The 21449-nt window shown below is 40.5% G+C and overlaps 5 protein-coding genes across 5 annotated transcripts; 4 read left to right on the top strand and 1 right to left on the bottom strand.

The window, feature by feature from the left end:
• Positions 1–2373, top strand: LOC132166043 (chloroplast thylakoid lumen protein). The gene is made up of 4 exons (XM_059576792.2): positions 1–478; positions 1305–1444; positions 1741–1813; positions 2130–2373. The coding sequence occupies exons 1-4, from the start codon at positions 115–117 to the stop codon at positions 2237–2239; spliced, it is 687 nt and encodes a 228-aa protein (XP_059432775.1). The 5' UTR covers positions 1–114; the 3' UTR covers positions 2240–2373.
• A 2107-nt stretch (positions 2374–4480) lies between these two features.
• LOC132166027 (methyl-CpG-binding domain-containing protein 11) lies at positions 4481–9369 on the bottom strand. The gene is made up of 3 exons (XM_059576768.2): positions 9192–9369; positions 8982–9072; positions 4481–5581 (listed from the first exon to the last, which is right to left on the bottom strand). Exons 2-3 carry the CDS (start codon positions 9063–9065, stop codon positions 4748–4750), a joined length of 918 nt encoding a protein of 305 aa, XP_059432751.2. The 5' UTR covers positions 9066–9072; positions 9192–9369; the 3' UTR covers positions 4481–4747.
• A 2807-nt stretch (positions 9370–12176) lies between these two features.
• Positions 12177–13427, top strand: LOC132165149 (uncharacterized). Its single transcript, XM_059575643.2, has 2 exons — positions 12177–12494; positions 12594–13427. Exons 1-2 carry the CDS (start codon positions 12177–12179, stop codon positions 13425–13427), a joined length of 1152 nt encoding a protein of 383 aa, XP_059431626.2.
• A 311-nt stretch (positions 13428–13738) lies between these two features.
• On the top strand, positions 13739–14431 carry LOC132165150 (uncharacterized). Its single transcript, XM_059575645.2, has one exon. It carries the CDS (start codon positions 13739–13741, stop codon positions 14429–14431), a length of 693 nt encoding a protein of 230 aa, XP_059431628.2.
• Positions 14432–14455: 24 nt separating this feature from the next.
• LOC148583024 (uncharacterized) lies at positions 14456–17386 on the top strand. Its single transcript, XM_088511782.1, has 5 exons — positions 14456–14792; positions 15535–15912; positions 15966–16208; positions 16632–17154; positions 17215–17386. The coding sequence occupies exons 1-5, from the start codon at positions 14456–14458 to the stop codon at positions 17384–17386; spliced, it is 1653 nt and encodes a 550-aa protein (XP_088367908.1).
• Positions 17387–21449: the final 4063 nt, after the last annotated feature.

The following is a 21449-nucleotide window of genomic DNA, read 5'->3' as shown; positions in this document are numbered from 1 at the left end:
CTGGATCAGATAACAGAATCCAGCAACCTTATCCTCAAAACTTCCAAACTGCAAATACCTCTGATGTTTCCCACCAAAAGTAGCAGAAAATAAGGTAAAATTTAAAGAAAAAAAATGGCAACAGCCTTTCTCCCAACTGCAAGCACCTTCCTTCCATCTCATCTATCCTCTCCAGCATCTTCTTCTTCCTCTTCCCCATCACTAATTTTCCCTTGCAAACACAATGCAAAGGGAAAATTAGCAATATGCAGGGCAGTCAACGATTCAACACCACTCTCTCCAAATCTTACCAAACGAGGCCTTTCAATCTGCTTCATCACCAGCTTTTCCTTCTTGTTAGCTGGTCAAGGCTGCTCCAATGCTAATGCTGCGATTCTGGAGGCTGAGGATGATGAGGAGCTCTTGGAGAAGGTCAAGAAGGACAGAAAGAAGAGGCTTGAAAGGCAAGGGGTCATTAGCTCATCCAACAAAGAAACAGGTTCTGTAAATTTATTATCTTTCAAGAAAGCTCTCATTATCTGCATAACTTGCTGTTAATTTATTAACAATTAAATTCAGGGAAAAGAAAGTTGGATAGGGTTTTTGTTGAATTCAAGGATTTAATTCTATAACTTTCAGAAATCGAAATGAAACTATTACATTTACATGCAAAACTGTTTGAAACTGTGTGCGCTACGTTGAATTGCTCTCTGCCCACTAAAAGATGGAGTAATTGGATAATCTGACATAGAATTAAGCTGGACCCTGTTTGGTTTCTTTCTAACTATAGTAAACTCGAGAACTGGTAATTGATTAAATGATTTAATTCACCATTGAATTGCGCTCTCTCCACTAAAAGATGGAGTAATTTGACAATCTGGCATAGAATTAACCTGGTTGGTTTCTTTCTAACTAAGTAAACTCAAGAACTAGAAAGTGATTATGTTGTGATAAAGTATGGTTTAATTTATTCTTTTTTATCTCTGTTGGAATAAATTGTGGTTTTAATATGGTTTCAGAGCAAAGGTTATGAGTTCGAATATTATCTTCATAATTCACATCCTATTCCAATTGAATACTTTAATTATTGAGGAAACTGTTAAAGTATTGATTAAATCTACCATTTTCTATCGGCTTAAGCGTTTAGGATAAATGGTAATTATTAAAATGTTGGTGTGAAATTTGCAAAGTAAATCAACTCACCTCATTGATTTAATGGAGCCTGGTTATACATTCTTTTGCATGATGGTATCAAATTCGGCTGCAAAGAGTGCCCCACTACTTCTTCAACTCCTAACAAATCAGATGAAAATGATGTTTTGCAGGGTTTCTGCAGGATCTGGTGTACAAGCTGAGCAAAGTTGGTCAAGCCATTGACAACAACGATCTATCTACAGCTAGTTCAGTTCTTGGGGGAAGCACTGATACAGATTGGGTTAAGAAGGCCAATATAGCCTTCAGAAAGGTCACCCTGAATTATTGCATTACTAAATTGCAGTAGTCTAGACAAGAACTTTATTATTCCTCACAAAAGCCCCATTCATGAAAATCACAAATCATGTGGACGATTTAGTTACTTATTCAAGCTGTAAACCAAATGACCAACCCTTCTTCAATTGCTTGCAAAATTGCAATGCTGTCACAAAGTTTGTGATTTTCAGGGTGAGAATCTTTTGTGAAGGACAGCATGATCTCTTCTTCCAGTGGTGTCTATATGCTATATAGCCTTCTGATTATTTGCTTTTTGTACCTTCCCAACAGCTGAGCTCTAGTCCCGAAGAGAAATCTCAAGTGGATTCATTTAATTCTTCACTATCTTCATTGATATCATCAGGTGGGTTTATCTTTCAATGAAATGTGCCTTACATTCTCACATGCTCCATTGCAGTCTTTTAGGTGACATCAAAACACCAGTGTATGAATTTCACTCTATATGGTCTTGAGCTTTTGAGATAAGCGATGATTTAACATGATATCAATGCAGAAGTCTTAAGTTTGAACTTGGTCTCCATCAATTTAACCTATATTTTACTTAAATATTCGACGTGTCAAGCCTCACTTATTAAGAAATAGTTTGAATTTACATGAGATGGGTGTGTTAGAATCTCTTTAACAAAAGATCAGTGCTAACCTATGCCTTTGCTTTGCAGTGACTCGTAATGATGTTGAGTCCTCCAAACTTGCTTTTGTGTCGTCAGCAAGCGCATTTCAGAAATGGACAGCCTTAACCGGGCTTGTCGGACAGCTTAAGGGTCTTTGATTAGGGATACACCACAAATTTTCATTTTAATGAGAGGAAGTAATGAAGTCAGATCAGTTAGTCCTTAATTACAATTCCTGATCAATATAATTTATTGCTCAGTGTAATTTATTCTTCAAATTTTGACATCATCATCCTTTACACTTGGAATTAATTAAAGGGTAATTTGTTGGTTTTGCTGACCACCCAACTACACAAATCTGCAATCATGGAGGCCATTCAATTTTTTTTTTTTTGATGAATAAGCAACTTCATTGAACAAACAAAACCAATTACACATCAACACCTAAAACAAGCCTGGCTAAACAGGCTTAAAACAGCCTACACAGAGGCCAAAGAACCAAAACACACTAAACAAAAAACACAAGCTGCATAAACCCTAACAGCAACCCAGAAACAGACTAGAACCAAGCCCTTACAGAGGATTAAACAAAAGCCTCAAAACAGAAGCAAAACAACAAGACCAGAAAAGGTAAGAATGCAGGCAACTTGCATCAACAAAGTAAATTGCAGGCAAGGTCCAGAAGCACAAGAATCGGCAACAACTTGCATCAACAAAGTAAAATTGCAGGCAAGTTCCATAAGGAACAGAGCACCATATTCTCCCTAGTCTTTGGGACTTTCCTTTCCCGACAACTCTTGCAAGAACTTCCCACTATTTTCTTCAAAATATGCTCCTCTATGCTTGGATGACCTGCATGTTTAATATCATTTCTAGTTCTCCAAATGTTATACACTGCAGAACCAAAAACTAGCCGTCAAAGCAAGCCTTTAAGAGTATTACAACTCCAAGAATCACATCCCAGCTGTATGATATCCTCCCATATAATAGGAGGATTAGCCACTTTGCATCTGGTCATACAAAACTTTCATATTCTATAGCAGAAACTGCATTTAAAAAACAAATGTTTGCGGCGCTCCAGTTGATTTTCTGCAAAAAGTGCATTTAACATCTCCCTTATAACCCCAACTCAGTAGCCTTACTCTTGTAACCAACCTATCCTTCATGGCAAGCCATAAGATGAAGGCTTGCTTAGGAATGGCTAGAGAAAACCAGACTAGACTCAATTTGATCTCTCTTATCCCTAAGAGCCTCCCAAGTATCTGAACTGACATAGACTCCTTTCCTAGAGGCAGTCCATATGGGTTTATCACAAGATCCCAAACTGATTTCAGCAAGCCGAGTTTGAATATCCACCAAGGGTTCAGACCTAGCAGGCCTCCAAACCCAATCTCCATTATGAATAAAAGAAGATAATTTTGCATCTACACTACTTTGAGCATCATAAACAACTCTAAAACCAAACTTCTCAAGAAGAATGCCAACAGGGTACCAAAATCCATCTAGAGAAGGATAATTTTTCCATCCCCAACCTCAAATCTCAAGAACTTCTTTGCAGTATCCCTCAACTTGAGAAGTTTCCTCCAACACCAAGAGCAATTATGAGGAATACTAACACTCCAAAAACTTTTATGTTTTAAAAAATTTTCCTTAACCCAGGCCACCCATGAAGAGCATGATCTAGCAAACAGACTCCAAATGTGCCCAAGTATAGAGGTTTTATTTTAGACATCAATACACTTCAACCCCAAACCACCCTCTTTCTTAGGAAAATAAACATCAGACCAAACCACTTTTGCTTTTGCAGCCTCAACATCCTTCCCATTCTACATAAACCGATTAAATTTCTGCTCTATAGCCTTTATAATCTTCTTGGGGAGAATGAAAATACTTGTCCAATAAACTTGCAGGCTGTCTAAAACAGAAGAAGGCCATTCAAAATTACTACTAAATAAAACTTTAGGGTTAAAACGGTTTAAAATATGTCTACATTTTTCCAGATCGTCTTCTTTGTTCTGATTGATCAGGCAATTTACAATGACTCCCTTTGCTGAACCAGTCTTCTCATGCATAGAAGAAGGCACAGAAATAATTTACTTTACTTCTAACTTCATCCAAAAATAAACATGAAAGCACTTTGAGAAATACTACATGCACTCCCAAGTATATTGTCTAACATGACAGTGAATTTTAGATGAATTCAATAATAATTTTCACTACCACGTTTGAAAGTATGCAGTCTATGCAGCATTTCTCATTGTATTTTGCTGCTTGTCTTGCCTATGAAGCCTGAACCTGCACCAGTCATCAGCCAAATCACCTGAAAATGTGGAAGATTCTCACCCATCAGGTTAAACTAACTTGTTTCAGAAGAAACGGTTCCAGGATCTACATTAATATTAATACAAGACTGCATAACAGTATCACATTACAATTATTTTTACAACACAATGTTACAAAAGGTCACTGCAAGCTACATGTTTCCCAGTACAACAACAGATGGTACATTATAGGCCTAGTCTACGAATGTATAGATGGATGTCTCAATGAACAATGAGATCACTAACATTAACAGCATTAACAGCATTAACAACATTTAAGCTACAGTTATCTTCCCGCAGATCTAAGGGGAAGAGAAGCCAGCATCCAGTTAGCCAACTTTATATTCAAGGCTTGACCTCGCGTGCCTTGGTGTAGTGGCTGCCATTTTCAGTAACTTCTTCAACCTTGTTGCTGTTTTCATTAACAACTGCTTTGTGCTCATCCTTGCTCCCTGTAACTGATTTCTCCTTGATTTCTCCTTCAGATTCAAGAGGACTTATCTTATCTTTCTCTTTGCCCTCTTCTTTCACTTCATACTCTCCCTCACCAGCAGCAGCCGTGTCAGTTTTGTCCTGCTGCCGAGACCCATCTTCTTTCTCCGCCTCAACTTGTGGTTCCAGGTCCTTCTCTTGAACATTTGCACCCTTCAACTTCTCATTTTCATCTTGAGTTACTTCAGAAACCTCAGCTTCCTTTCCACCAAGTGTTCCTTTTGAAATTTCCAGCTCTGCTTCAGCAGTTTTCTTGCTTTCTTCAGCATCATTAGGTATAATAACTTCTCCAACTTTACCATCTTTAGGACGAGCAGCTTCTGTTTTGGTATCTGCATTAGCCTTTTCAATTCTTTCAGCATCTTGAGTGTGAACTTCTTTTGTCTCCTCAGCTCCTTCAGGTGCAGCTTCTTTGTCTTCGTTATCCTTCTTTGAATCTAATGATTTTCTACTCCGTTTCTTCGGTGGCTCACTTTTTGGCGGGGGACTTGCTTTGACCTTCTCACTAATCCTTGCTGATCTCCTTGGGGTCTCACCAGTGCCCCAATCAAATTCAGAAACTGCTGGACCACCAGGGTGTGCTTTCAGGTACTGTTCCAATTGTCTTTTGCTAACAACCTCCTCTCCTGTTGGAGATGTAAATATGATCTCATTTTTTTTGGGGGTTCCACCTTGCTTGGGAAAGAACTGCAAATGAACACAGACCACTGTATGTTACATTCAATTAAAACACCAACAGCTCAGAAAAAAGAAAATTAACAGACCAACAAAAAGAACTAATAACGCATTGGACAAACATGCACATAAAAACTTAGATACAGAAATTGCTAAAACAACTGCGGATTATAGATCAAATTCAAAATATCTACTGAGAGGTGGAGTTAAATTCATTGATTGTTATATATCATAGTTGATCGACAGTTCTATTTAGACTGCTGTTTAAAGTTTAAACTATAGTATAGACCATTGCTCATGCACTTAAAATTCAAACAGAAATATTCTGATTCAACGATGCTGCAGCTGAACATAGAGCACCACGTACTAACTAGCACAGAAACCTAACAGTGGATTAGAAGAAAAAAAATGCAAAGTGCAATTAGTCCCACATTGAGACGATGAATTACCTACATTGAGTTGGTAAATTATAAAGGTGTTGATCGGTTCTAAGTCCACGTTGATTTTTTATTAGGTGAAACTGAGCGATTCTAGGGAGCTCCAATTGCAATTTGACTAGTCATTTTAGAGTGATAGTGCAAATGTGGTTAGGTTGTTAACCATCCCAGTCAAACCTCCACGCACCACATTACACTCCTTTTTATTTTATTTTATGGTTGTGCCAACCGCCCAAATCATACTCAGAAGATGGTAAACAATGTCAATGATAGTCAAGCAGGCTACACCCGTTTTCAAATTAAGAGCTCATTCAGCCAGAGAATGTTAACTTGATTCTGATTCAGCTCTGCAATGGTTTAGAGGGCTAGAACCATATATGTGGAATTGAATAAGGGACAGAACCAACTTGTTTTGGTCAATAAGGAAGGTTAAGGTGGTACAATCTCTATGAAGTGCCCATGGACAAGGCATCCCCTCTTTCTATGAAATCTACCATGAGTTATTCAATAAGGAAAAGATCTTCTGATTTGAAGCAATTGCGTCACATCTTGTATAGCAATTTACATGCTCAATATATATATTGCCAAAATGAAACTTATCACATACATCAGACCTAGAATAAAAGGTCAAAGTTACATTTTTTTTGGCCAAGTAATTATATAACATTTTGGAAAAACTAAATATCTCAAAAATGTTCATCGCAGCACAATCCAACCTAATCTTATCAAATCAAATTATGGCAATGATATGTGCAGAACAATATATATGAGCTCACACCAAGTCTGGAAATGTGAATTTCATTTAAGAGCAGTTAAAATTCTGATTTATACACAACATTTTGACCTTCCCATCACATTGGGATCAATGGTAAGGGTTGAACCAAGACTCTCCACCCATCAATACCTATATCAATTGGCTATGATAGTGTTGGTTCTCCATCCACTGATACCTTTATCAATTGCTATGAAGTATTGGTATATACTACAAACATGAAGCAAGCAAATGGATTATTAAAAGGCCAACTAGATTAATAAATCAATTACATTCCATAATATTGGCTATGATTTGAAACTGGCAAAAACTTTACTAAAATTGTTCTTAAGGACTTGATCAAGTGTCTCACCCTGAAACACTGGCTACTACCAACTATGACTGAACAAATATACACGAAATGTTTCATATTTGCAACAAACTGAATGGCTCAAGCTGACCTTGAGAATGAGGTTAATATGGGCTCAAGCTCAAATGCAACTCTTCTCACACGCAACTGTATTAGTACCAACTTTTTGCAATAACAAAAACAAAAAAAAAAAACAAAACAAAAAAAAACACAAAGAAGCAAGCATAGCTCATCCACCCATATGCAATTATATGCAATTAAACCCATGACCTTATCCTCCACCCCTTAGTTATGGGGTTAGGAGATACCATTTGCTTCAAAGCTCATTGGCGCGCATCTCCTCCTAGAACAAATTTGAGAGAGAGAGAGAGAGATTTATCCTTATGGAAACCATCACTCTTAGGGTTAAGACGAACATACAAATCTTTGGATTAAATACACTAACAAAAGAGGTAAATGGAGCTTGAGTGTGAGGGGTTCATGTCGGCTTGAGGTCAAGCACATACGAAAGCTGGGAGGCGGTGGGGGAGGAATAATTCTTAAACAGATTTCAGCACAGCTTATCAACTATAACTGATAAGCTGAGAGAGAGAGAGATAGAGAGGGATGTATCCAAATGGAAACCATCACTCTTAGGGTTAAGACCAACTTACAAATCTTTGAATTAAATACACTAACAAAAGAGTCAAATGGAACTTGAGCGTGAGGGGTTCTTGTCGGCTTGAGGTCAATCCTGTCAGCCATGTAATAAAGCTCGGAGGGGGTGGGGAAGGAATAATTCTTAAGCATGAAGTGATGAATACAAGTCTGTTTCATCTTTTGTCATAAAAGATAAACTAGTCCAGTGATCTTTCTCACAAATTAGACTAAACCCCAGCACACAAGAATAAATCTAAGCAACAAGACTAGCACTTATTTTATCACGTAGCTATACCAAAATGTAAGCACCCAAGCCTAGGCATGATTATCCAAGAAACAGAAAGTTCTACATGTAGTATGTTAAACAACTGGATGCTGCAAATGCATCAGTGCCATTTATTCCAATAGTCAAATGTATAACATGAAAGAAACTGAGAGCACCATAGTATTACCAGCTCATATTCCCATATATAGTTAATAAAAGCAAGTTTTTCAACATAACTATCAGTTCAAAAAGGAAAATAAACAATATACTTTGAGAAAAACGTTATCCGAAAGGCTTTTAAATGCAGCACTTCCTATTCAAAAGAACCAAAACAGAATCCCAGAAAGCAGCAGTTCAAAAAAACAATGCATAAATAGTTCCAAACATGAAAATTCGTAAATGGGATAAGAGCAGAATTTCAAATACACCACTGCCCAGTTGTCAAAGCCCCCACCCAAAAAAGGAAATAAAAAAACTAGTAAGAATAATGAATATTTTAAAAAAAGGATTTCAACAGGACTTTTAAAAAAAAACAAAAAAAAGCTTTTTAATTTTGGGACGTTTCCGCAACACCTTACAGAAAGGACCAACTTAGAGTGACCGAATACATCACAAAATAAAACAAGAACATGAAACCAGGAATTCCCACAAAATTGGGAGCATATAAACTCGCAGAAGATTTAACATAAACTCTGGAAGTATAATTGCTCATAATTGCCAACAATTTAATGAAAAACCCACAAACCCTAGCTAGCATACCATCCCCGCATTCCCAAATTCCACCGCAAAAGCACACAATTTTACAAAATAAACCCAACCCACGTCATATTTCCACATAAACATCAATTGAAGCAGAATAGTCACAAAAAATTCAAGAAACGAAGACCTGTGAAATTCATATAAAGCAAAATAGAGCAGAACAAAGTATAGAGAAAGAGAAAGGGAAAGACCTTCTTCTTCCAGCCAGCAGGTGCAGGGAGTTCCACGGAAACAACTTCCTCTCTTGCACCCTCCCTCTCTACTGAGCTCGCCATTTTTCACCTACCCAATTCATACAAATAATAAAAATATACATCTAAAATAACAAAACATAAAAATAAGTTAAAAAAGGCAACCCAATATAGTAGTACTAAGGTAGAGAGAGAAAGGGCAGGCCTTACTTTCTCTGTGTGTCTGGTTTATATCTGGTCGGAAATGTTTGTGTATGGGGATGGGGATGACGAGGAAGAGGAACGAAATTATATGACAAAAGCTAATAAGCAAAGCAAAGGGAGTCAGACACGTTGTGTGAATCAGAGATTTCTTCATCTCAAGCTGAGCCCGAGACGCTCTCCCAAGCTTGTCTTTAGTTTCTGTGTTGGGCACTTGGAAACGTGACGGTGCGTTGTGGGTGTGACACCTGTCCCGGTCTGAGTGCGAAAAACAGTTTGGATAATGTTGGTTAATTGTTTTGGCTATGGGTCTTGTTCCCGTTTTAGAATAATAAAATGAAAATATATATATATATATATATCAAAATGGCCCGTATGGTTTGGGTTTTCTCAATTAATTCTTGGGGTTTCTAATTTCATCTTTGTAAAGCAAGGGTTATATGATATATTTTTCTCATTTAATTCGTGGGGTTTCTAATTTCATCTTTGTCCTGCAATGGTTAAATTAATGGTATAGCATACTATCCTTCTCAGTGGCCCTACTTTTCGAAGGTCCCCGCCCTCCCAATTTTTTTTAAAAAAAGTCACAGATGCTTGAATTTTTTTTTTTCTCTCTCTCTAAATGCTAAGTATTTTTAAGAAATGGACCCCCAAATTTTATTTTCTTAGTTTTGCTCATCTCTTCTAAAATTCTAGTTCTGCACTCGTTCTACTCAATCTTATGTTCAATTTTTTTGTAACCCAAGTATGGTTTGTTTGGTATGCAGAATAGGGCCCACGAATAGAATAATTATTCTTATGAAATATCTATTCTTTTGTTTGGGTCTGCATTATTCCTTCTCGTAGCTATTTCTCTATGAAGAGAAATAAGTAATATTCCCCTCAATACATGTTTCTTGATGAATGGAATGAATTTTCCAAAAAAAAAAACCATTATTTTTTTTTTTTTCTTTCTTCCAATCTAGGAAATTGTCCACAGCACAACCCAAACAAAGAGCTGCCAATCTGCCCCTTCTCCCCAATCAGTTAGCTTCCAAAATCACCACAAAAACCCACAGCCATTACTACTCAAATTTTCGGCCAAATCAATTTCATCAACCATCAGAATCCAAGTTTCCACAATAGAAAACCCTAGCAAACTATCCTACATAAGCTTTGCATAATCGGCCATTCAGCCAATTCACAACTGATATTTCATCAACCATCGAGATTCTATAACACCCATTTTGTTAAACCAATTGACAATTCAAACCTTCTTCCATTAAAAATTGAAGAAGGCTTGAATTGAAGTTCAACATAATCAAAATACCCAAATACTAAAAAACAAGAGCAACTGATGTAGGACAAGTCAATAGGCTGGACAATAATTAATTAATTACTCATCAAGAATGAAGTCCAATAAAGAAAGAAGAGATTAATTGACAGATTGTGTTTAGAATATATTCTGCATAATATCTTTCTTTAATTCTCATGATTTTCCATCTAGAAGACTCCCATTATTAGTCTTTCTTTGGGGCCAAGTATTTCCATATATTTGGAAATCCTTTGTGCCCAAGTAATCCCATAATTATTATATTAATATTCTTTATTTTATTTCCTTTGTTGGGAGATTTTATCTTTTAATAGTTTTAGGGTTTAATTATAAATTAGTATCAGTTGTAATAGAATAAATAGCTTTTGATCAATAATATTATCGGTTTCTATTCTCTTTCAACGTGTGTGATTGTGTGTGCATTGAGGACGCAACTTCTCTTTCACAATTATCGCTTTCGCTACTGTTAGGTCATAAATCAACCCATTAAATGCCCGACAATCCTCGGGCCCAATCTAAGCATGGAAAGGTCCAAGCCCAGTAAGGTTCCGGGTAGCCAGGCCCGAAACCCCGATTTTTGAGACCTATAGATTCAAGACCTTCATATCAGAGACCCATGAGATCCGAGACAGTTAAGTCTGAGACTAAACAGGTCTCGGTAACAAGAATAACTCGGATATCTTGGCAGATACAGCTGTTAATAGATATACGACCTTATCTATACAAAAGCTATCACATCAATTTAAAATACAAATCAGATATGTTATCCAATGATCGCATACAAATATTCAAATCAAGTGATACATGTAACCACCAAATCCTACGATCTTAATCCCCTAATATCTCGGTAAGGATAAACATTCAAATCCCTTGTTAGTAACTACATCGTAGAAACTCAAGGAAGAATAAGTCATTGGTTAGGGGACTTCCACTACTTCATGCTTATAAAAGACAGATCACTACCACACATTTGGGTAAGCGCAACCTTGGCTCTTAAACTTTCCTTTGTTGCTTATACTCTCTCTCTCTCTCTCAAATTCTAACTTAGGCATCAGAGTGTCCCCGCCGGCTCACCCCAGTCTCTTCGATCCTTCTCTTTATCTTTGTTGTGCAGTCAAATCTCTTGAGTGTTAGTCGACTCGAACTCGGCAACTGTGCCACATCACCAGCAGGAAAACTGTGCATCAACAGTTTGGTGCCGTCTGTGGGAACTCGATTTTCATCAGTTCTTACCATCCATTAATCCACCATGGTGACCACCCGTTCCACTTAAGCAGGCGCCTCTAGCGCGCCGGCTCCCACTCTAGCCGAGTTCATGAAGCAGATGACCGAATCTATGAAAGCCCTGAAGAAGCAGAATGAAGACCTGGCCACAAGGCTCACGGTTGCTAAAGGCCACAATAGCCGGAGGGACTAAGAGTGTGAGGAAAGGCGGGCAAAGAAGCGTGAAGAGAGGCGTGAGAAGGAGAGGCATGCTAAGATCTGCAGGGGAAAGCTGATTGCAGACCAACATCGCGAAGAGGATGCGAGTTCAGTTCAAGCTAGCCATCATACGACTATCCAGAATGAGGAACATCGCGAGCAGGAGAACCCGGAGAGGTCAGCATACTAGGCCTGGGCAAGAGCAATCTTGCTAAGAAAAACACAATGATGGGCGGAATGTGGGCCAAGTTAATGCTGATATGGAGGATCTCAAGAAGAAGTATGAGGAGCTAACTCGCAAGTTGGCTATCAAGGAGGATAAAAGCACTGCTGCAGAGCTTATGGACAATACCGACTTGCTCTTCACTAATCGAGTGTTGGGCTTCCCTTTGCCAGTCAACTTCAAGATGCCTCGTGTCGACAAGTATGACGGTAATGGTGACCCTGCTGAACATATGGAAAGCATCCGCACTCATTTTTCCTTTCATAGAACTCCAGATGAAATTGCATGCAGAATATTTCCCCTTACCTTGGCAGGAGTTGCCAAGGATTGGTTCGCCAGATTGCCTGCCAAGTCGGTAGATGATTTTAACGAACTCGGGTGCCTTTACTTAAGCCAATTCCTGGTGACTCGAAAAACGAAGAAGCACCCAGTTTGCTTCCTATCTCTTCGTTAGAGAAAGGAAGGGAGCCTGAAGGATTTCATGCTCAGGTTTAATAGAGAGAAGTTGTTGGTGGAGAGCCCAAATGACCAAACTGTACTATCCGCATTATGGCACAGAGTCAGGCCGAATGGGCCTCTGATGGCTGAAATATCAAAGAGTTTGACGGAAATAACTCTTCGCCAATTCGTCAATAAGATGGAGGAGTACACCAATCAGGAGGAAATGATTGGGGCTCTAATGAAGGGTCAAGAGGAGGAAGACCGAGCAAAAGAGGACAACAAGAAGAAACTACCCGCATTATGGCACAGAGTCAGGCCGAATGGGCCTCTGATGGCTGAAATATCAAAGAGTTTGACGGAAATAACTCTTCGCCAATTCGTCAATAAGATGGAGGAGTACACCAATCAGGAGGAAATGATTGGGGCTCTAATGAAGGGTCAAGAGGAGGAAGACCGAGCAAAAAAGGACAACAAGAAGAAACTACCCGCAACGTCCACTCCAAAAGAGGGGAAACTCCAAAAGAAAGTGGGTAAGAAGGTTGTACCATCCTTCCTGAAGATAGAATCCCAGAGACGCGAAGATCGAAGGTTCACGTCCTTGAATATCGGCGTCAATGAAGTGTTCATGGAGGAGATTAGAAGAGACCTAGCTTTCAGGTGGCCGAATAAGTTGAGGGGTGATCCAAGGAAGCGAGATCGAGTGAAGTTCTGTGAGTATCATAATGATCATGGGCATTTGACAGAAGATTGTGTAACCCTGCAACAGGAAATCAAAACCTTCATCAGAAATGGGAGGCTTGTGAGATTCCTTGCAAGAGAGAGGAATCGAGATGCAGTTCACCAATAGCCCCTCATGTTGGATGCGAACCGAGGCGCAGAGGGAAGAGAGCCGAGATGTGATCGGGACAATGATCCGAGAGCACCTCGGGACCAAAGAGTAGTAGGTGAAATCCACACTATTTCTAGAGGAATAGCTGGTGGAGAACAGTCTAACTCGGCCAGAAAGGCTTACGTGAGGAAAACGCAGACTGAAGAGGTATTTTCGTTGCAAAGACCTTCTAAGGTTGCAAGGAAAGACTCAATGATCATTTCTTTTTCTGAAGAAAATGCCAGGGGGTAATGCAGCCACACGATGATCCACTAGTAATAACAGTAACAATGGCCAACCATATGATACATCGAATTTTGGTAGATAATGGAAGTTCGGCCGAAGTCCTGTACTGGTTGGATTTTAAGCAAATGGGTATTGATCGTGATAGGATCAAACCATTTGGTTCTACCCTAGTCGGATTTGCAAGGGAGAAAGTCCAACCAATTGGCCTTATTTCTCTCCCTGTAACAGCAGGGACGGCACCCAAGCAGAAAACTGTGATGGTAGATTTCTTGGTCATTGACCGACCCGGTGCTTATAATGCCATCATCAGTCGTCTTGCTTTGAATAAGTTGAAGGCCGTAACTTCAACTTACCATTTGATGATGAAGTTCTCGACAGAAGAGGGAGTTAGAGAAGTGAAGGGAGATCAGACTCAAGCGAGAAGATGTTATAATACATCTCTCAAGAAAGCCTCGAACCTGACTCCTATTGTAATCGGTATAGTAGGTGGTAAAGGCAAGAATGAGCCAAAGGGTGAGCCAGCTGAGCCACTGGAAGATGTGGCGGTTGGTGAAGGCAGAATTTTGAAGATCGAGACACAGATGAGTCCCAAGATCCGAGAAGGTCTCGTCACCTTCCTTCGACAGAACCTGGAAGTTTTTGCAAGGATTCATGATGATATGCCAGGAATCAGTCCTGAAGACATCCTCCACCAACTCAATGTGGATCCGAGTGTGAAGCCGGTGAAGCAAAAATGAAGAAAGTTCGCTCTTGAGCAGAATATGGCTATAGCTGAAGAAGTAGAAAGGCTGCTCAAAGCTCGGTTCATTGAGGAAGTCTATTACCCCGATTGGTTAGCCAATGTAGAATTGGTCAAAAAATCTAATAGGAAGTGGAGAATGTGCGTAGACTTCACAGACTTCAATAAAGCTTATCCAAAAGATAGCTTTCCATTACCCCGCATCGATGCGTTGGTTGAGTTGACAGCTGGGTATGGCTTACTCAGCTTCATGGATGCTTTCTCTGGCTATAACCAGATATACATGCATCCAGAAGATCGTGAGAAAACTGCGTTCATAACTGACCGAGGCCTGTACTATTACAAAGTCATGCCCTTCGGTTTGAAGAATGCAAAGGCAACATACCAAAGGCTGGTTAACAAAATGTTCTGAGACCAGATCGGACAAAATATGGAAGTCTACGTTGATGACATGTTGGTCAAAAGTGTGTTGCCGCAAAAACCATGCACTTGACTTGCAAGAGACGTTCGTAACCTTGAAGAGGTATAGGATGAAGCTGAATCCCTCAAAATGTGCATTCGGAGTCTTGTCAAGAAAATTCCTCGGTTATATGGTGTCGAGCGAGTAATAAAAGCCAATCCCGACAAGATACAAGCTATCCTAGATATGTAGTCTCTGAAGAATCTAAAACAGCTCTAGCAGTTGACAAGAAGGATCGTGGCACTAAATCGGTTCATTTCACAATCAACCGATAAGTGTCTTCCATTTTTTAAGATCTTGCAAAAGGCTTTTGAATGGACTGATAAATGTGAAGAAGCTTTTGAGCAACTAAAAAAGTATTTGATGAGTTCACCTTTGTTAAGCAAGATAATATCTGGAGAAGTGTTGTATTTGTACTTAGCTGTATCTCCAACAGCTGTCAGTGCAGCATTAATGCGAGAAGAAGAAGGAATTCAAAGGCCTGTGTACTTCATTAGCAGAACGTTAAAGGGAGCCGAAGAAAGATATCTTCATATAGAGAAACCGGCTTTCGCTTTGATGATAGCATACAGAAAACTCTGGCCCTACTTTCAAGCTCATACTATAATGGTTTTGACTACTAAGAAAGCTAGATCTATCAGGAAGATTAGCTAATTGGGCAATTAAGCTAGGAGAATTTGACATTGAGTTTCTCCCTCGGAATTCTCTCAAAGGTCAAGCGCTGGCTGATTTTCTTATAGAGTTCACTAATTTGCCTGATGTCACTAGCTGGCCTAGTGATGAGACGTGGGTAATTTATGTAGATGGGTCATCTACGAAAAAGCACGGTGGAGCTGGAATAGTGATAATTACTCCCGATGGGGAAGAGTTGTGTAGTCCTTTGAAGTTAAAATTAAAAACTACAAATAATGAGGCCGAATATGAGACAATTCTGGCAGGACTCGGTTTAGCTCGTGAAATGGGAGCCAAATTCGTGGAGGTACGAAGTGATTCCCAAGTCATCATCGGACATATTCGAGGTGAATTTGAAGCCAAAAGAGAAAAGATGAAGTTATACTTATCTAAAGTGCAGGAAATGCAGAGTTGTTTCAGAAGTTCGGCATTGTAAAAATTCCTAGGCTAGAGAATGAAAGAGCGAACAGATTAGCTCGAGCAACTTCGACAGTAGATGGGGAGACTGAAGATGAAACACCTATCCAAATTCTTCCACAGTCATCCATTATCGAGACGGTGTCAGTCTCGGCAACCAAGACCTCGACTAGCAACTGGAAATCATGGAATACTTGGAAAAGGGAGTCCTTCCTTCAGATCGAAAGTTGGCTACTCAATTGAAGATAAGAGTTGCAAGAGTTACAATGGTAAATGGAACTCTTTACAAAAGGGGTTTCACGTTACCACTCCTGAAATGTGTTTCAAGAGAGGAAGGAAATTATATCCTTAGAGAGATCCATGAAGGGATCTGCGGAAGCCATGCAGGAGCTAGAATACTGGCGCACAATGCAGTCCGAGTAGGTTTCTATTGGCCCAACATGAGTTTAGACTCTGCAGAATTAGTCAGAGATTGTGACAAGTGCCTGCAATTTGCTAATGTTACCCACCGACCCCCTGAAGACCTGAGTGCTATCTCTTCACCTTGGCCCTTCTCACAATGGAGGGTAGACATAGTGGGACCATTACCTCGTGGCAAGGGGGTTACGATTTGCAGTTGTCACTGTGGATTAATTCACCAAATGGGTAGAGATTGAAGCCTTAGTGAATATCACAGCCAATGCAATAGAACGGTTTTTATGGAAGAACATCATATGCCAGTATGGCATTCCCCATGCATTCATTACGGATAACGACAAGCAATTCGACTATGACTCATTCCGAGATTGGTGTGCCAAACTCAATGTAAGGAATTACTACTCATCTCTGGGGCACCTTCAGGCTAACGGGCAAGTAGAGGCCACCAACAAAATGATCTTCAAAATCTTGAAGAAAAAACTTGATGATCGCAAAGGGGATTGGGCGGAAGACCTTCCAGAAGTTTTACGGGCATACCGGACAACCAAAAGAATTCCAACCAAGGAGACACCATATGCCTTGGCATTCAAAACCGAGACTGTCATTCTAGCCGAGGTAGGCTTGGGCAGTTATCATGTAGAGACCTTTCAGTTCGAGACCAATAACAAGGGCTTACAGCTACACCTGGACTTGCTACAAGAGAAACGGGATCAAGCCCAAGTGACTATGTCAGCATACCAGGCAAGAATAGCTCGGTATTTCAATAAAAAGGTCAAGCCTTGAAGCTTCAAAGTTGGAGATATGGTTCTACGTAGAGTCACGCTGGCAACTAGAGACCCAGCTGAGGGAAAGCTGGCTCCTAATTGGGAAGGAGCCTACAGGGTGATTGAGTGCAAAAGGGCAGGAGCTTACCACTTGGAAGATTCCAAAGGTAAGGCTCTTTTGAGGCCATGGAATGCTGAGCACCTTAAAAAGTACTATGCCTAAGATGCTGTAATATGATTTCTTTTTCATTTCGTTATTTTCATTCCAATGAATAAAGTATCTCGGAGTTAAGCAGCATTCAAAATTCATGAGTACAACTGAAGAAGCTTTACTAATAAAAAGATAAATCTCGAAAAGTACAGCTGAAGAGACTTTTCCGAGTCCTAAAGAGATGCAGCTGAAAAAAGCTCTCTCTAAGCTTAACATAACCCAGAGTTCAAAAACCTAAGAGATTTCACGAGACCTAACTCGGAGGAACATAATTATGGTTAAATCTAGGGTTAAGTCAAAAACCTAAAGAGATTTCCTGAGATCCAACTCGGAGAAACATAACTATGGTTAAATCTAAGTAAAAACTAAAGACTAAAAGCTTTCCCGAGACCAAACTTGAAGAAATATAATTATAGTTTCTTTTAACAGCCTTAACCAAAAAGCAAACGTCAAAGTGTTATTATTCCGAGACCTGATGTTAGACTTACGATATTTTTCAAACAATTAACACAAAAAATATACAAAAACTCATTTCATTAAGAGAATTGAGATATATACAAAAAATCCTTAAAGGATTATACATTATCCCTCTTTGGGGTCAAAAGCAGGAACAACATCGGGGGCCTCAGCAGATGTGGACTCGGAATGTCGGCCTCGGCAGATTCTGCATTACCCGGGACAGTCTCGGTACCTTGGCACTATTGATCCGAGAAAGGATCATAGAAAAATTCTTCTACGCCTTCTGCATCGGGCATTTGTTCTTGGCCAAGGTTAACCAACTGTGCCATAGGTGCATCTGAACAAGGGATGTCTTCAATCTTCACCTTGTCGAGATCTATTGTGCATGTCGAATCTTTAGCTCAGGCTCGGAAGGCTTAGAAGCCCAGAATAAGCCCGTTGGCCCAGGCAGAGTTTCAAACCCATGAGGTAAAGGACAACTGCTCAGATAGTTGGCAGCTCAGGTTTTGGCTTCCTTAAGCTGAGCCCTCACCTGGACGTGCTTGCCTTTGAAGAATTTGAGTTTCTCCTCGGTGACCACCTTGGCTTCAGTCGCCTTCACCACTAAGGCTTCCTAACCCGAGACCTTATCCTGTGCCAATTTCAGCTGATCTGAGACCCCGGCATGCGTTTCTTCCAGTTGGCTCAGGTCCTCCTTAGTCATAGAGTTGTCCTCCTGATGTAGGTTCACTTCAGCTAGGAGACCTTCAATCTCAGTCGACAACTCATTGACCTTAGATTTAGCTCTTGCCATAGCCGCAATAGTCTCGGAGGCCTCAACTTGTATTATAGACTATTGTCGACCCGAGAGCAGAGCAGCTCCTTATCTTGTCTAGCCACAGTTTCTTTCAACTTGACATTCTCGGCTTCCAGCTCAGCAACCTTGTCTTTGAGGTTGTTTTTCTCGGTAGTCGAATCCTTGGCCACCTTTCGGAAGTAGCAGTACAAGACCAACGACTTCATGATGCTCTGCAACAAAATTTGATTAGTATATATATATATATAAGAGAAAAGAGGAGAAACATAATATACTGACAAAAAGTTGGAAGAAAATCATATGCTCAGTCATGCTTTGAGCAGAGGTGTCACATTCCATTCTTAGGCTCTCATGGGGAATTAAATCCACCAAGGCTTGGAAAGGCTTGCCCTTCATATCACCACTGAACTTAGCAAGGGGCCCACCGACAATCCAATCCACCCCTTGAGGCCTTATTAGCGAGTCGGAAGAAGACGAGGCCTCGGCGGCAGAAGCCATCTCGGTAGCAGAAGCCTTCTCGGCAGCAGAAGCCTTCTCTACAGTAGAAGCCCTCTCAGCACGGGAAGGTGTCGGTAGCTGAGCCTTTGCAGGTTTCGAAGCCTAAACTATGGGCTCATCCTCAGCAATAGGAGACAGAGGCTGAGGCCCTAACCCTTCCTTCGCTACTGCAGTATGCCCCTCGGCCCTTTCACGCACCATCCCAACGGAGCTCTCAGAGTGTTCCTCTAGCTTTATCTCATCCAAGATATGTTGGATGTTTGGGCCTAAGGTTTGAAATGACACAGACTCGATGGGGATTGCGGTCCCGACAACAGCACCAACCTAGACTAAGGGAGTAGCATTCAACGGCCGCCCCGGGATGGGCTTGTTTGCAAGGAAGGCCTCGACTTCTGCTGCTGTAGGTTTAACCACGGGCTTAGGACCAGTCCTCCTCCTAGCAGCCAAGAAGCTGACAAACTGATCCTACACCTTTGCTTCTACTGCCTTCACCAGTTTCCTCTTTTTTAGTTGAGGAGCCTCAGGCTCCTCGGGCTCATCTACCAACTGCAAAACCCTGGCTACTCGAAGAGGTGGAGTGCTGGGTTTTTTGACCTTGGCATCCACCTTTAGAGGCCCCAAAGTTTGCAGTTGTGGAGCCACAAGTTGGGCCGGTCCCCCACTTATTTTTGAAGGCCCACCTGTACGAAGCGGAATATTCTTCTATTTTGGCATTTCAACCATCTTACTCTTGCCTTTATTAAGAATGGGCTTTCGAAGGGTAGCCCTTCGAGTGTTTGCTGCTAGAGGGTTTGAGGCGACATACTTTGGATCCTGGACAACCACGGCAGCGAGTCTTTTCTTTGTTCTGCCAGCACCTCTCTCAAGAGTTTCGAGGCATTTTCCTTTTAAGGCCGTCTTAATTAGTCTGGTGTAGCTCATCAGACTCTCATGTTTCTGACCCCACGCCAAAAGTTTGTTCACACGGCGCTGCTTATCGTCAGTAAGGATTGGTTCTCTAGCCGCATTTCCCGTAGAAACACATGTTTTTCAAGGCACTCTCAGACCTTTGGCAACTTCAGTGGGATAGAACTCCCATTGACCTGTAGCAAAGAAGTATTTACTCTTCCACCCATGGTTGCTGAAATACTTGCCGTCCATGTGGATAAACTTTCCCTCCCGAGACTGAAAGCTGTACAGGCCTTCACACTTTGAGTTCTTCTGGAGCCGATATACCAATAGAAACTCTTGTGCCGAGAGGAACTACCTTGGTCCAAGAGCCATGCGCCAAAGTATGAGGCAAGCATAGAACAGCCTCCATGCGTTGGGCACAATTTGATGTCTAGCCAAGTTCACATGGCTCAGGAGCTCTCGTACTACCCGTAGGAAGGGCAATCGAAAACCAGCATGAAACATGGTCTCGTACAGGCTAACTTCGTGCACATCAGCATGCACTATAGCACCCATCTTTTCGTCATCAAACCGAAGCTTCACCGACTTGGGAATAAAACATTCTTCCCGGATCCTGCTCTCATCAACCTTGGTTAACTTCAGCCGCCAGCAGGCTGGGTAAGTATTGTTAAATGCTAAAATATTCATATTTTTAGACCTTAACTTGCATGTGTTGATCCTTTAGTTTTAGTTAATTTATGCCATTTTAGTTCTTTTATGTGTTTTCCTTGCTTTTGTAGGTCATTGGAAGAAAAAGAAGCAATCTCAGAAGTTTTGGACTTAAAATAGCTATTTTGAAAATTTTAGAGGCTCTGGTAGTGCGATCGATCGCAAGGGAGCTGCGATCGAGCACACTACAGGTGAGGACCATAATGCGCAAGGCATCCACGATCGAGCGCCAGCACAAAGAGGATCGATCGCACACGGGCTGCGATCGAGCGCACCTGTGCGTGATGGGCAAGTCAGCCACCAGCCTTGTTATAGAAAGTGCAACTTTTAGGGTTTTGTAACTTAATGTGAACTAGGGTTCAAACCCTACAATTTTTAGGGTTTCTAGAGTATTCCTAAGGCCTATAAATAGACCCTTAAGCCTCTATAATAGACACACTTTCCAAGGAGAAGAATTGGAGCTCTTCAAGTTCAAGTTTCGGGTTTATTCTTTTCCTTTCTTTTATTGTATTTCATGAAGATGTCTAACATCAAACTCATGTGTAACTAATTTATTTAGTAGGGCTAGAATGAAGCCCTAGTTATGTTTAGTTAATATTTAATATTGGCGCCTTTGTGATGATCATGTTGTGGTATTTAACATGATTAATTCCTGCTTTCATGAGTTCCTCATATGTGTGTGCCTGATCAACATATGCATGTGGTATGGACTAGTTAGTTAAA

Source organism: Corylus avellana, chromosome 11 (genome assembly GCF_965113065.1).
Source record: "Corylus avellana chromosome 11, dhCorAvel1.hap1.2, whole genome shotgun sequence".
Classification (NCBI taxonomy): domain Eukaryota; kingdom Viridiplantae; phylum Streptophyta; class Magnoliopsida; order Fagales; family Betulaceae; genus Corylus; species Corylus avellana.
This window is presented reverse-complemented; position numbering and strand designations above follow the sequence as displayed.